Below are 16,192 nucleotides of genomic sequence, written 5' to 3' on the forward strand. Positions count from 1 at the left end.
GAGAGCAAGTTAACATGCATCAGTAAACAAAAAGGTGTTTTCCAGGCTGTACTTTTACTAGCCAGTACATGCCATACAGGTTATTTTCTTAGTTTATCCCAAAAGTGACTGAGAAACACAAATAGCAGAAGCTACATATTCAGTCTCATCAGAAAAGCAAGCATAACATATATGGACCTTATGTGTTCCCCTTAAACCCTACAGATGAACACATATGCTGACCTTACACTACACGTGCACAGGGTTTAAAGCTATATGAAGTCGGGATGTATTTGCTTAGCTAACAATAAGCACTAGTAAAATTACAGTGGAAACCAGTACATGTTGGTGCAGCGTAAGGATGAAGGTATGAAAACCTGAGGATGTCAAATTTCATCATTCTTGAGAATAAACTCAGCCTCCAGAATGCAGCTGCATACATTAGTTTGTGATACCATCAGCACAAAACCCAAAGGTATCTATAAATTTATAGCTAAGGGAAATATTAACAGTGTGAATTTAAAAGAGACCAGTGAATGATAGAGCATGCAAAAAGCAGGTGTATGAGAACACATTTTTCTGACAAGTCCCTGGGCATATGTCTTCTGTTTTTCCATGTAATCTGCTTATGACCCCCGCAGTAGAGTATACATTAACACTGATGCTAGATAGTTGCAATGCTTCTCTTTAGATGGTACAGCGTAGGAAGTTCGGATTGTAGTACAAAGTAACTTCAGATAGGACTCCAGACAGCGATTGCATTTGGGCTTAACTTTGCCTTGTAATAAGAATATTCAAAATAAATAGAGACCAAGGAATTTTAAGTGCTATCTCACAGATTTAATGAAGAATTCTTTGGGTATTTTTTTTTTTGTGGCAGCAGCCAAATCATACCAGACTACTACATAAAAAAAAAAGAACACAAAGTGACTGTTTACCCAATATGCTCTATATGCAGCCCAAAGCAGGCTTCAGTGGTATCTTGCCTCAAATGAAAGAGAACGGAGTTTGTAACAGGAACTCCACAGCTGGATTTCACAGCCTAAGCCTATTTTGTAAATAAACACTTAAAAAAAAAATTTTAAAAATCACCTCTCTGAGCACCCTTAAGGATGTTCCCCATCCCGCTGCTATCTGTTGGTAGCACCTCTCACAAAACACAAACCAAACCAAACCAACCCCCCCGGTCCCCAGTGTCACATTAGGCGATGTTCCTCTGTTACAAGGGGCAGTCGATCCCACGCAGCACACAGACTGCTTCCTGGAGCGGCCAGTCATCACACACAATAAATATGCCGGAGGAGCTGGGGATCACCATATATGCAAATCCCAACCGGACTTCCTAAGGGCTGTAGTATCTAGAGAGCCGGTGCGCTCCGTGGACAAACCCAATCACCTTTCTGGGGAGGAACTCACAAATAGATAAGCTTACGAGTGGTGGCATGAGAAAAGCTCCAACATAACTGGTGTCTCAGACTCCCAGGTTCAGAAGAACAAGAGTCTTGAGATGATTTATTTTTTTTGTTAACGTGAAATTCCATTCTGGACAAAGATCACATTCTTAGAGGTGTTCTGGCTAATGCTTACTATGGAAAGAAAAGCAGTTAAAAGTTAGTCTGGTATTTTACCACCAGACCACTTTTCTCCAGCATAAATTTTTGACACTTAGGACAAATTTCACCCATTGTTGAGCTTGACTGAGATATAAGCTAGATTCCCCATGCATGACTGAGGCCAAAAATTAGCCTATTTAATCTGTCCAAAAGTCCTTATATTTTACTTTTGACATTAGCAATAGAGAAGCAAGAAAACATGTATTTATCCTACTTATTACCCTTCCTAGTCTATCAGGAACAGCAGCTCAGGAGACACTGTGGCTTGCACTACGGACACACATGAACTTCTGTACCCATTTCTCCCGGTCTTAAACCTTCCAAATCAGTCCTGCATGCAGAATAACACTACACTGATAGCAACATCTCCGGGACCCTGACGCGTTTCGGTAGAGGAGGAAAACCTTGGCGCATTCTGCATAAAGAATTTACAAACAATGCGTTTTCTGGGGTTGCAACGCACTCTGCAGCAGACTGCGTGAACACCATGCATCTCATTTAATGAATATTTTTAAAAAAGCGTAAAATGCTCAAGAGCTAATTTATTTGGTATGGCTGCTTACTGCAAAGGCATACTAAACCAGCACGAATAACTGCAATGGACAGGTGATGAAACTCAAATGCAGCAACTTGGCGTGTGTAGTTTTGTCTCATGTATTTAATGACTGTAACAGCAAAAGCTGAAGGACATAAATGAATCAACATGCAAAATATTTATGTACACATATTATGCACTGTAAACTACTTCTGTAAAAACCAGATCGTTCACATAGCCATGAAAATGCATGGCAGTGTAAATACATGCCAGGCCCGTGGTTTTTTAAGCTATTCCTAAAGAAGGGCCTGAAGAGGCAAGCAGGAGCATCCATTCAAGCAAAATTATAACCTCAGACCGTAAATAGAGCCACCATTTACATAGAGTTGAAAAAGCCTTTGGGGTTGTGGGGGGCTGACCTGGGCCAGCTGCCAGACACCCACCCAGTCGCTCTCTCGCTCCCCACTCCTCACCAGGACGGGGGAAGGAAATAAGAGGAGAAAGCTCATGGGTGAAGGTACAGACGGGGAACTCGCTTACCAATTGCCGTCACAGGCAGAACAGAGTCAGCTTGGGGAAATCTAATTTATCGCAATTAAAATAGTTTTGGATGGTGGGAAACCAAATTTCGAAGCCTTTCCCACCCCTGCCTTTTCCCCCAGACTCAACTCCGTTCCTATCGCTCCTTCATTTCCAACTCCTCTAGCTCTCCCCACCCTGCCCTGAGCAGCCCGGGGGGATGGCGGCTGCTGTCAGTGCGGAACAGCGCTTCCTGGCAGCTCCTTCCTCCTCCTCCTGCCTTTCCCCTGCTCCAGCGTGGGTCCAGCCCGTGGCTGCAGTCCCTCAGGATGAGCCTGCTCCCGGGTGCGCTCTCCATAGGCCACAGATCCTTCGGGAAACCCTCCACCCCTTCCAGCGCGGGGTCCTCCATGGGCTGCGGTGCGGATACCTACTCCCCCGCCACGGTCTCCTCTCCGCAGACTGCGGGTGAATCTCTGCTCTGGTGCCTGCAGCACCTCCTCCTTCCCTCACCTTGCTGCCCATGGGGCCGTTTCTCACCCTTTTCCCCTCGATCCTGTTTTATCCTTTCTTACAGAGGCTTTCCCTGAGGTGCCCCGCTCGAGGCGGAGGGCTCAGCCGGGTCCTGCGCGGAGGCTGTTGGAACCGGCCCCGTCCACGTCCACGTCCATCCCGGCCTCTCCCCACGGAAGACGCCCCTCCAGCCCTCCCTGCCCGGCTCCCAACACCTTACCCCAGCCATCCAATACAAGGGCTGACATTTCTGTGTCTATCGCTCCCTAACTGTAAGTATTCAAGCCTGAAACTTGTGGAATTAATTGCATTTTCCTTAAGGGAGAAAAATAAAGGGCTAAACCAGCAAGCCTACACCTCTTCATTGGAGAAAAAGAAAAGACACAAAACACAACTAAACAACAAACAAGAATACCAGCTTGAGTTGTCATTGGAAAGATGAAGTCAGCATCGCTGTGACCGGAAAACATGGATTTTGTGTGGATCCCACCGGACGGCCCTTTGGGAAAACGAGTAACGGCAAACTCTGAACTCTTTCTCCGCAGCATCTTCTTTAACCAACGCTATGCACCCTGCAGCGTTCACTTTTCATTTGTGAACTCTTTCCCACTCCTTTTAACTTCAATAATAATATGTGATACTCAGTAACATCACCAAAAAACTGTCGTTAACTGATACGTTTGATGATCTTCATACAAGGTACCCAAACAAGCGTTGGATAAGCTGTCGTCCCCCCCTCCGCATTACTGTGCCGGCACTCTGGCACGTGAGCCGATCAAAATCAACTCGCGTATGGAGCTTCCCCCAACTGACAGGGGGGAGAGACCCCATTTGGGGCATTTCTGGAAAGAGTTCATTAATCTGGTGCTTAATTTAATCACTAATTTCAGCAACAAAACTGCACAGAAAGTTTGAAACTGAAGCTTTGGGACTTGAGTGGGTTTTTTAAGTGATGCTGAAGCATTCCATTTTTAAACACGTTACTTAGTTCGCATCAAGCTAGCATTCATTTGTTTGAAAATTGACTTTAAAGTGAAAAAAAAGCAGCCAAAACCGAGCATACCATTTTACTTCAGAAAAAACACTTTGATTTAAAAACCCGAACGCTGTGGGAGAAGCACCTTTAATTCCATACCTTTCCTGCCAAACCAACTTTTTGGCTCACCTGCCAAACTGAAAATGTCCCTTATTTGTTTTTGTGCATTGTAGGATTGAATTTCACACATTCAGCCTTCAGAATTCACGGCAATGCTATGACACAGACCCGGTTTGCAATGCCGTTGCAGTCAGGTACCAGGACTCCGTTAGGGCAGGACACTAACGCGTTAAAGCGCTGACGTTTTTCAGATAGGTCACATCCATGCTTCAGATAACTGGGAGAGGTTCTGGTCCGACAACAGTACACTCACGTGCCGCAGAGCCGGGTGCTAAACCCTCCCCTCCGCGGGATTCAAGACAACATCACCTTCCAAACTTCCAGTTGCGCAACTATGGGCACCCTGACTGAATGGCATCATTCCTGATCGGCTCCGTTTCATCCGTTTCCTTCGCCATTTAAGGTTTTAATAATTACGGGCCCCTAAAAGGCTGCTGGAAGGCCAGCTCACAGAGGAGCACGAGGACGGCCAGGAGCTCAGATGTCACGTCTTGTGATTCTGGCAATCTCAAAATCTCATTTCTAAGGAGAAATCGGACTTTACCAATAACTCCTCCGGGCAAGTTCCAGCTGTAGGTACAGCAGCAATTCCCTTTTTCTCAGTTACTATGTTTTCAGTCAAACTCATTGAGATTTCCAATGTAAACAGCTTTTAGGAAGCTAAAGTTGAAAACACCGAAACGATTCATCAACATTTTGATATATAAGGAAATTCGCTTCTGGTATCAACAGTTAAAAGAACTTTGATTTTTATTCTGATGAGTTTCACTGCTAGGAAAAAAAAAAAAGTCTGACAGACAAAAGGTCACAGGGCTTAACGGAGCTGCTAATGAGCCAGTCTGCATTCCCAACTAGAGAGAGTCGGCTCCTTTCCCAGTAGGCGCTGCCTGCTAAGAACTACAATGCTCTTCCACAGGCATCTGACAACTGAAAATACGTTTCTTGGCATTACAGAAGAATGAATCCTGAAAATTACTGGTTTTAAAAGACTGAAGGGAGGTTAAGTGTATAGTATCTTTTCACGGGAAGTATCTCAACAAAACTAAGTATTTCCTTGTAATTTGAAGAGATATTCACGGCATGAGAATTCAAATAATATTTACAATGACAATATTCTAAGTTTGGCCAAACTGCATATAATACAGAAATTATTTAAAGGGAGGGGAGGTAGCGATAAACTATCTCCACATTTCTCCACTCTTTGGAGTAGTGCATTCCTCACAAAAAATTAAAATTCCCTCTCATGACCACTTGGATGCAACCTCAGACATCTTTGCCCTCAATATGGCATTGACATTTGGAAAGTCATTAGCCGCTGCAAAGGCAACGCGGCCTTGCCATACCCAGCTGTGAAATGGGAGGATGGACGGTAAAGCAGCCACAGCTCTGCCACTGTATGGTTTCCATGTAGGCTAGCAAAGATTCAGAAAAACCAAGAATAGGAAATCAGGTTACAAAGCTTTGTGTTTTGTCACTGAAAACCAGAGACATTTCTGGCAGACGTACAGCAGGAGCTACATACAAGTCAAAACGTTCCGTCGATTCGACACAGGACAGAAAAGCCATAAAGCAATACTGGTGACCATGTCAACTCTCGGATGTCAAGCAGATGTACTATTTTACTCTTGATATCAAAGTATATATTTAGAATGGACAGATTGAAAAAAGTTATAGAAAACTCAAATGTTTTATATAAAAAAGCAGTTATAAGCTATTGCTACATTTTATACCACAACTTTTGTTGATTTTAAAAGTGAATTAAGAACAGGCTTTATTAATAAGCAGTTGTGTATACTGCTGCTTGTTTGTTTATTTTTTCAAATTATCACTTAATGACACTTTGAGAAACCATTAAAAATGCATGGCAGTCATTCTAGCCAGCATGAAGTGTTGCACTTCATTTAATGACTAAAACGTAATTACCTGCGTAGAAAAGCACAAGATAATATGAACAGCAGTAACTGAATTTATCACATTTTTATTCTGAATTTTGAGTATGGTACGTTATTGTATGTTACTGCAGTTACAATCCTGAATAAGGGGATATGCATAAGTACAGAAAAACGTGATCCATGTGTGTCACGGAAAAAGGATTCAGACAAGAAAACTGTTTTATTAAAGCACCTGCTAGTGCAGAAAGGGTGTATTTCCTATTTTCTTACTTAGAATTTGCCTTGTTCCCCACTCAAGTCAACAACAGTTTTAATATTCACTTCTTTGAAGGGTCATTTAAGTCCGTAGGGTCTGATCAAATGTCCAGAAGAAATATTTCCACAGGCCTTAGCAGATTTTACAATCCTACACAAGCACTATGTTAAACTTTACAGCATTCCTAGCCTCCTCCCTGGCAGTATTAAAATCACAAAATGGGTCTGGCTGATTCCACAAGGATTTGATCACATGCTCATGCCCAATTTAAATCAATGCATATCTGGATGCTCTGGTCTTATTAGGTAGTAACAATAACGGGACCATAGACTTGAGAAATAAAATTGTCCAGAGAGAGTAAGTCAAAGCTATTTACTGATATGCAATGTTTCTTTACAGAAGAAGAAACCAAAAGCCTTAAAATAAGTTTATTAACTAAATTCCAAGGACCCATGTCACGTGACCAACCAATCTATTATTATACAAACAAAATGTAATAAGAGTCCTGTCTATTTATCCATCTACCTACCAAAAGAGTTATTTTCAAAGAGAAAAATAAGCTGATAGCAGCAATACCCTATTTCTAAGGGCCAGGTTCCTTCTGTACAATCTTCAAAACATTAAATATTGACTGAATAAATAAGTTATGCCAAACCAGAGTCTAGTATGTTCCCAGATGTACTGTTCTGTGCTCCATTTCATGGCAATTTAAAATTCAAACATTTATCTATTATGCCATCATCTTATTTATAAAGTCTTTCTGAAAAGTAATGCAACCAGGGAAAACTGCACCAAAACAGCATGTAGACAAAACCATTAGCAAGGATGACTGATACAATAAAAACAAGCCAGCCTGAACTGCTACTTCTGTTGTAAACATCAAGAATTGGAAACTTTGCAGTAATAGCCAACTTCAGGACAAGAGGAAATGGCCTCAAGTTGTGCCAGGGGAGGCTCAGGCTGGATATTAGGAAAAATGTCTTTATTGAGAGAGTGGTGAGACACTGGAAGAGGCTGCCCAGGGAGGTGGTGGAGTCACCATCACTGGAGGTGTTCAAGGAACATGTGGACGTGGCATTGTAGGACATGGTTTAGTGGGCATGGTGGGGTTGGGTTGATGGTTGGACTTGATGATCTTACAGGTCTTTCCCAACCTTAGTGATTCTGTGATGGCTTGCCATTGCTTACAACAGGAATTCTCTCTGCGTAAGGTGCATACCCCTGAACCCAGAATGATCTCAGGGTGCATCACGCACAGCGCTTCTCAGCACACTGCCCCCTTTTAGAAGGCCAGCCTATACCCTGCCATTAACAGATCAACCACTGGATCTTAAAATGAAAAACTATGAAGATTATGAAGTATTTCTCCAAATTTTATACCAGAATTTGACCTTAATTTGTTTCCCAATTACATAAAACAGGCTTACTGGATGGCATACTTAAACAAATCACACAGGCACTCGAAGAAGAAAACAAATGATTACTGTCTGCTTAACAAATTTAAGACTTAAGTACGAAACCAATAAATAAGATGGAGTTATGATAAAACCTAAGAAATTATTAATTCAAACAGAATACAGATGGTCTACTTTATCAGTTAGGGTTGAATTCATTTTTAAAAGTACTGTTGTTGCTATAGACTATCCGTTTTCTGTTCCTATCTCACTTAAATAATTTTTTTTAATAAAAGAATTTCCCATTTTTCCCTTTCTCACGTTCTTTTGTTCCTTTTAGCAACTATTCTCCTTGCCCTCTAAACAAGTCCTCACAGAAAATTCCAAGGGAACAATCTGGGGAGAAAATGAGATTCATGATTCCAAATCCACAATTAGGAAATATCCACCTGTTTTTTTCCTTTTCTCCACCCCCCCCTCTCCTCCACGTCATGTAAATAAAAATCCCTGGCTCCCTTCCCTATTAATACGGTATATGCTGAGAAGGATACAGCAAGCTGGAATAGATTCTCTAGCAGGAACTGAAACTGCTGTTCTTGAGCATCTTATTTGTCAGCATACCCAGAAATGCGTTGTGCAATCCATTGCTGCAAACTTTGAATAAAAAACAAGGTAAGTCTTTACTACAGGTGAATCGGAAAATAAGGAATGTCGTACTTAGAGGCTGTTAAAAGCCAACAGCTACACTGCAAATGGGAACTTTTAGTCTTGAAAAGAGCTGCTATTGTTACAGAAAGATGAAGGTGCAGTATCACAAAACCAGCAGTCAGCAGCTCCAGAAAGCATTCTAAAATAAATTTCAATTTTAGTGGTCATATTACACTACCTTCTTCCTCCTTCATTAGAAAATAAGTCCATTATTAGATAATCATGGCTAGCCTAATGCGAGAACAAAACATTTAAGACCGTGAGCAACTCCTTCTGAAGGAGTCAGGAATCATTTCTCAAAGGTTTCTTACTATTATTTTAAATGATCCCTTTGCAGAAAAAAAGTGCTGTACAAGTGTCTATTCATTCTAAAGACCCAGGGAGCTCGTGAACCATCTCAAGACCTTCTCCAGGAGCAAATGCTGCACTAAAAAGATGACAAGGGAAGCAAGGCTTTGGTTATTCTAGCCAACTAGTATGGACCACCATAGTCTCTGTTTATAAAGTCCAACTCTCAGTACGTGGTTTATCTCAAAACGACACTACACCTGAAATCCCGGGCACCAAAGTCTGCACTGCTTGTATCCATGATACAAGTAAAGCTAGTACACATTTAAGTAAACTGAATCGCACAGTAAAATTCCACCTGACAACAAGAATTTAACAGCATAAGTGATACAAAGTCATGTATAATACCATGTTGCAGTAGCAGAGGAGAAACTTGGAAAAGCTTTTCTAGCTCCTGTTTTATTTTACACACAATCATTAAATTAGTTGCCAATTACAAGAAGTATGAACCTGCACAATGTAAGGCTCTGATCCCTCCCCACCATCTCAGATTAGAATAAAATGATGATAGTTGCCACTCATGATAAATGACTTACAGGGAACACTAGATAAGTGATAAATTACTCCATTTTGCTAAACAGCAATTTTAATTCATTTCTAAAATGACTAGACCATGCAATTTCCTCACTAATTTTCAGTTCCTTTTATTTAATCACACGGAGTATGCACTTCAAAAGCAAATTTGCAATTGGGGAGAGTATGAGCAGGAGTTTTTCGGAATGATGCCATCTTAGTGTACGGTACATGCTAGACTGCTAGAAGGTGAAAGTAAGAGGGGATCTTTTTCCTATGAACTGTCATATCATTAAAAAGTAGATTAGGAAGTCCTGCAGTTTAGATCATAGTGACAATGCCTTTCATATAATTATTCAAAACCCCAAAGTTTGACACCATAATTTTAAAGGCATTCTTATTAAATTAAGAATAAACTGCAAAATGCCAAATATACATGACACTTCTATGTCCACAGAAAAATAAACTAGTTTTACTCGCCGTTACTGTTGCCTTAAACCTCAGCGAGGGATTTGGGTCAGCTGTTGGGAAACCAGGCTAGCGTTACACCCCCAAATAAATACAGGCTTCAGTTACTCCGCCAAGGTAAAAAACTGCTGAATAACTTACCAGAGGCCTTTTCCAGGCCTCGAAGCTCCCGCTGATTTTGTGGCTAAACTGCAAAATACAGATTTTCAGCTTTCAAAGGATCAGAAGCACAGAGGCTTTCAGTACCAGATTGCTTACAGAAAGCAGCGCTGGTGGAAAAACTGAGGTTACGATAGTAAAAATAATGGGTTTAGTTTTTCTCTCTGTAATATAAAACTTCTGCAAATGCAAGTTTTAAAATTAATCTGGTTTGGGTGATGACACAGGAAAGGGAAAGTTCTTTCTCCCCATCCTGGGCTGGCTCTCTTCTGCCTTCATTTTACGAGGGAGAGCTGCACAAAAAACAAACGCAGTTGTTCTTGCGAAAACTGAAAGCAGGCTGTGTCCCAGATATAAAAAAAAAAATAAATAAAACCCCAATTTCTGGTCTGCTCCTTGGACAAGGTGATACCACCTTACTCCTCGCTGAGGGTTTTCCAGAAGACTACCATTCGTTTTTCATTATCGTAAGTAAAAATGTGGATTAGGAGAGGAAGAAATACGTAAGATTGCTTTGACTTTGTATTATATTTAACATACATTTCAAATGAGAAAATAAGGAAGAAAATAGTCCCAAACTAACACATTATATTAATTTATCATAAGATGGAGAGAAAGTTAAATAGTTAAATGATCTGATAAAGAACATTTCCAATGCTAATAACAAACTTCCGAAACATCAGCTGAACACCTCTCTCACGGCGCCACACAGCCCTACGGGATTAGCGCACCATGTCCTGGGGTTTGGATGCAATAAAAACCAAAAAGCAATTTTCTGGTCCTAATTAACTCCTGTTAAAAGAAGCCCTGCGTAATGATCGGTCTTCCAGAGATGCAGGGGGAAGGCTGCTGCAATGGGATTACGTGCATAATGAGCCGGTTTTTAAAACCCGTTTTGCAGTAGTATCAGAGAGGTATTACAGGAACATGTTGCATTTGTCTTGGTAATAAGAACCACAGCAATGATTTGAAAAAAGGAAACCAAACCAAACACTTTCTAGAGGGTATTATACACAACTGTCATAGTTTTTCAATTTGTGCTTAAGATTGCATCATGAAAGGAACGTCTACATAAAACCATCGGGAAAAAGTCTGTTGGATCTGTGTTAGTCTTCAAAACGTGTTTGGAAGAAGCTATTTGCAACTCTTAGTCTTCCTAAAAACATGGGAAATGAAATACGAAAACAATTTTTGTTACTATATTTTCCAGCCCGCTGAGGATACTATCATCTAATAAAGAAAGTTTCTCTCCCATTTAAAACAAAGAAACGTTTTCAAGTAACTGAGTATATGAGGAATATATTCTACTACAGAATCCTACAGCAACAAAGGAGACCTGAAAAGCTGAAGTCTTAACTAAAGCAATCTGCTGTTTAAAATAATGAGCAGAGAGACGTGCTTATGGCCTATCGCTACCTGCTAGAAATGTTTGATCTAAACAAGCAATGCCTGATATCCTATTGCAACGCTTTCTCTTTAAAGACCGTTAAAGGAATTATCATGTTAGTTAAAAACACTAGAACAGCTTTTTTTTTTTTTTCTTTTTTTAAGTTCTGGATAGATAAGAACCTCAAAACTTTACAAAGTCAGACAGACCATTAGCCAAAAACACTATTTGAGCTTCATCTTCTTAATTCACTGTCACCTGGCTAATAATTCAGCCAAAACTGTATTTTGTTAAATAAGGCCTTCTGTGAGAAGCAACAACAGGAGCAATATGCCTTCTTCTGGTGTGTTTGGTATTTATTTTGGTCCCTCATTCTCAGAGTTGCCTTCAGCCACCATCACTAACCAGATCAAAAGTATCCAAATGAGCTACAGGATCAGAAAGCTCTTTCATTTCTCTTTCCACATATGCTGGCTTCACCTGTAAATTCTTCATGACTTTTTAATGTATCCTGTCCAATGAATCATCAAAAATGGACCCCAAAATAACCCTAGACGCTCCGTCTCTTCATTTTCAGGCTATGTAAGACAACTATTTACACTAAAGCAATGCGATCTTTATTAACTGTTGATAGTAGCATCTTTGAAATCTGCAATGGTTTTGCAAGTTAAAAAAGCTCATCATTCTAAATTAGCAACTGAAAATGGATTTAGATTGGACAGCAAATCTTGGAATAATTTCTGGTTTGTGAAAGAACACGTCGTTTCGTTTACCCCTTTTTCATTATTAAAAAGGAAAGGAAAAGACAGAAGTAATTTGTCAGATTTTAAGACACAGTTTATTCTTCTGAAGGAGGGCCAGGCTAGAAGAGTTTCTCATTTAGGGGGCAAAAGAATATTGCTATTTTAAATTAGTTTGGTTTTAACAACTGGTATTGAATTCTAATATTAATAAACAAATAAAAATTCAGATCACCTTGCTCCAAATGTTACATTGACTAATGATAACTACACTGAGTAATGAAAATTGGGTTTAATTCCCCTTTATGTATGTAATTGGTGGACAAAACTAAAGACAACACACAAACGTTGAAGTGATGAGCACGACACAGAACCTCCTTGATTTGGGGTAAGAACAGACAACATTCTTCTCTGGAAGGAAGAATCAACTGTATATCTAGATTTAAAAAAAGACACAGAAATGTCTATTTTAGAATAGAGGCAAATAAACTATTATTAGTAACTGTTTGTATAAGAGTAGTGACTCCTGTCAAGGTCACGGCCATACAGACAGCTGAATAGTCTGTATTTTACAGCAAATAACACCCTAGGTATTTACACAGAACTGCAACCACCTGCATATGTATTGTAAGACACATTCAAGGGCAAATCCAGAGCACTTGTACATAATCATGAAATGACTCTTTCAAAACCCACATAAAACACTCAGATGGTTTCCCAGCATCCATAAAACCTTGATGGTTATGATAGCGCTGTTTACATTATAATCTTAAGGCTGTGATAGACCTTCCTAGAAACAGTTGGCTCCATTACTCAAATTTTTCCTTTTTCTGTTGTTTCAATGCTGCCCTCCACTCCCCTCTTCCCTCTATCTTCATTTTTCTCCTTCAGAGACCATTCTTGCGGCACTGCCATCCCTGCCGAGCGGCGAAGGCAGGCTAAGCTGTACGCTGCTCAGCGTTCGCACTGATCAGCAGCCACTGGGAATGCATCTGAAGATCAGAATAAGCCTTAATAACAAAAAAGCTCTACTACCATTCTGTGTGCAGTAGCCAGATAGAACACAAAAATAGAAGTGGGGAGACGTTAAGAATAAGGGTAAAAGGCTGAATTCCAAGTCGTTTAACATGTTTTAGCTTGGAAAAGATACTAAACCCTGATGAAATCGATGGAAGTCTGACAGATGATATTACATACTGACGCAGCATAGCTATTTTTTTTCCTGTCTGGCATGTAGGACTGGTTTTAGTGGATTTAGGAGTTACTCTACTGTTACCGCTCTCTGGAAGAGCGGTAAGTGTGTTGGCACCATTGTTTGTTCTTAAATTAACGCTCACTTTCCAGGACAATAAACAAAAAAACAAAAGTACAATTATTTTTGTAATACTTTGATAGGATACAACTGGTTTTCACCATCCTTCCCCTCCTGACCCTCAATCGAAATTTAGGTTATGATATTTCGGAGCACAGGAGTTACCGGGTGAAGAGCTCTGTAGGTGTAAGCACAAGGGCTTATGTCCGGAGAATAAAACACCAGGGGTTTGTGTAACTAACAACCACAGATAGTCAGATGGTAATTTCACATGTGGCAGTCTCAAAATCTGGGTTTACCTGATTGCAAACATAAAAGTAAGCAATTTTTTTGCTAATGAACACAGATAGCTATCAATGTAATTCACATTAAGTTACACAGGAGTAGCAGCAGCTACCTAACAAACAGGGATTTTTTAGGAAATAAGCGTTACTGAAACAAATGCCCTAATCTGTCGCAGAGCTCAGTCACTGTCACTGCAAAGCCACTTTGTGAAACCAGCCTGCTTAAGGAGGTCCCGATTCTGTAGTGTGAAACAGCTTCTTAAACACAGAGCAAGAGATCAGTGCAGAATTAAAGCTCTTAAACCTGTTCCCCCACACCTTTTTCCATGATTGTCTAAAGCTTACCCCCATAAGGGGATAAAGGAGGAGACAATTTAAAGAAACTTGATGGACACGTTAAGAAGTTTCAAGTACCAACTGTACGTTTTCCTATATTAAACAGAAGACAACTCTTTCTGTCACTTGCTCCTCCTCTTTACAGTACGTACCAGAACTTGACAATAGGTACTCTTTAACAGCGTTTAATTATGTTTTACCATATAGCCTACTACCAGTAAGCTACATCAAAATAAGGATTTCAAGACCTACTCTTGATACCAATTTTATTTTTTTTACATGAGACTTTTTAAAAGTGGTAAGTAGGTTTCTTGGCCTAACCATATTTTTTAAATTGTATTTAGCAATGTGCACCGTTTTATTTTCAGTTACGAATATATAAAAGAGGTATGTCTAAATCTAATCTTTAAAGGACCATTTTAGGCACGTGTTGTAAAAATATAAAAGATTTCTAAGCGTCACGAAGTCTCATTATCAAATCTGGAGAAAATCCAAGAAAACTTCTGCAAGTGGCACAAGTGGCAAAATAATCAGTATTATTTATGTCATGCATTTAGTTTTTTGAAGACTGACTAGCTCTTTTTCCATGAATTCACTATTACCTACTGATCTTTATTTTTTCAGAAGTCATAAGTCTTTGAAACTGCTTGCTAAGGAGGCCTCCTTGCTGAGATTACCAATAGCCTTTTTATAGAAGCCTGCAGTAACACTGTAAAAGTGAAAGAAGATTAGCAGAGTATAAAAATAATTGGACTCTAGCGCTGTATTGACATTTTAGAGGAAAGATTTGCTGTCATGTCTGGGCCAAGTTATCTGCTGGTAAATTCCACTGAAGACAGCACATTTACACCACTGATACTTTATCCTGTTCTTCATGCAATAAACACACCTAAGAAGGTGAGAGACTTACAGTGCCATAGATAATTTGACATATTTGCATCATTACCTGTATCTAACATAAAACTTAGGATCTCATTTCTCAGGTGATGGAAAGGGTAGAAAAAAAGATACAGATAGAATGAGTGACACTGTCAGAAACATTGACTCATCTTAGAAATATTAGATATTAACAAGTAATTTCACTTAAAGACCTTTGTCTAAATTAACTGCCCAATATATTTCAATATTTATTATTGCTGCACAGGAGCTTAGTATTATTTACAGCCTCATGCCCTAGGGATATGAAGAAAAAACAACAAAGTGATCATCCAAAGAACACTTACATAGAAAACACAACTGAAAAAAAAAATAATGTAACATATCTTACAATGGATAATCAAAAGAGAGGAGGTGAGATACTCTACCGACAGGCATAGTACATAACTTTCAGATTTGGCTGCTCTTCCTTTTTCAATAATCTAACCTGCATGCAGGGTCTAGAGTTTCTCTACATATCGAGGCACGAAGATGGGGTTGACCACAGCTGCTGGTACTCCACACTACTGCCCAGAGCAGGAAGAACCAATGGAGTCTGTATCCTTGGCACCAAACATTTTGGCAGCTGACATCTATTCTCTACAAGTGTCCATCTCCTAACCGATGAGGATAAAAAGAACCAATGGAGTCTGTATCCTTGGCACCAAACGTTTCGGCAGCTGACGTCTATTCTCTACCAGTGTCCATATCTCCTAACCGATGTGGATAAAAAAATGCAAGACTGAAGCCTGTGTCAACCACAGCAGGAGCCACAGGCTGGTTCCTCCTGCACAGCTCGAGCACGACTGCGGGTCCCACACAAACTACACAGGAGCACGAGTATAACTGGATTGAGTCTTCGAACACACAACACTGCAGCGTAGGAAAAACTCTACGCAAACTCCGGGTATAATAAACACCTTCCGTTCCCCTCAAAGAACAAAGACAAGTTTTTGTTCTTCCCTATAGCATAAAACAACTGAAAATTTGCTTCAAATCGTGATTTGAACACAAATGCTCTTACTAGCTGCCTCCACTTTTTCCCCCCTCCGTCCATGCTTCATGGGTCCCCTGTAATTACTGCTCAGCTGTGGAGACACACAGCCCCAGAGCCCTGTTAGGTCTTACATTTACTACACGAGGAAAATGCCATGGTGCAGTAGCC

At 40.2% G+C, this 16,192-nt stretch overlaps 1 protein-coding gene across 22 annotated transcripts in view; it reads right to left on the bottom strand.

Annotated features, from left to right (window-relative positions):
- Positions 1-16,192, bottom strand: part of NRXN1 (neurexin 1) — a 740,438-nt gene that overhangs the window by 484,343 nt on the left and 239,903 nt on the right. For 4 of the 22 annotated variants that reach the window (XM_059835668.1, XM_059835678.1, XM_059835666.1 and 1 more), the window contains exon 5: positions 2,741-2,795. The exons of the other annotated variants lie outside the window; for them this stretch is intronic. In XM_059835668.1, the coding sequence (XP_059691651.1) occupies positions 2,741-2,795 (55 nt within the window). The remainder of the gene's footprint in view (positions 1-2,740; positions 2,796-16,192) is intronic. 22 annotated transcript variants of the gene reach the window in all.

Source organism: Gavia stellata, chromosome 2, assembly GCF_030936135.1.
Source record: "Gavia stellata isolate bGavSte3 chromosome 2, bGavSte3.hap2, whole genome shotgun sequence".
Classification (NCBI taxonomy): domain Eukaryota; kingdom Metazoa; phylum Chordata; class Aves; order Gaviiformes; family Gaviidae; genus Gavia; species Gavia stellata.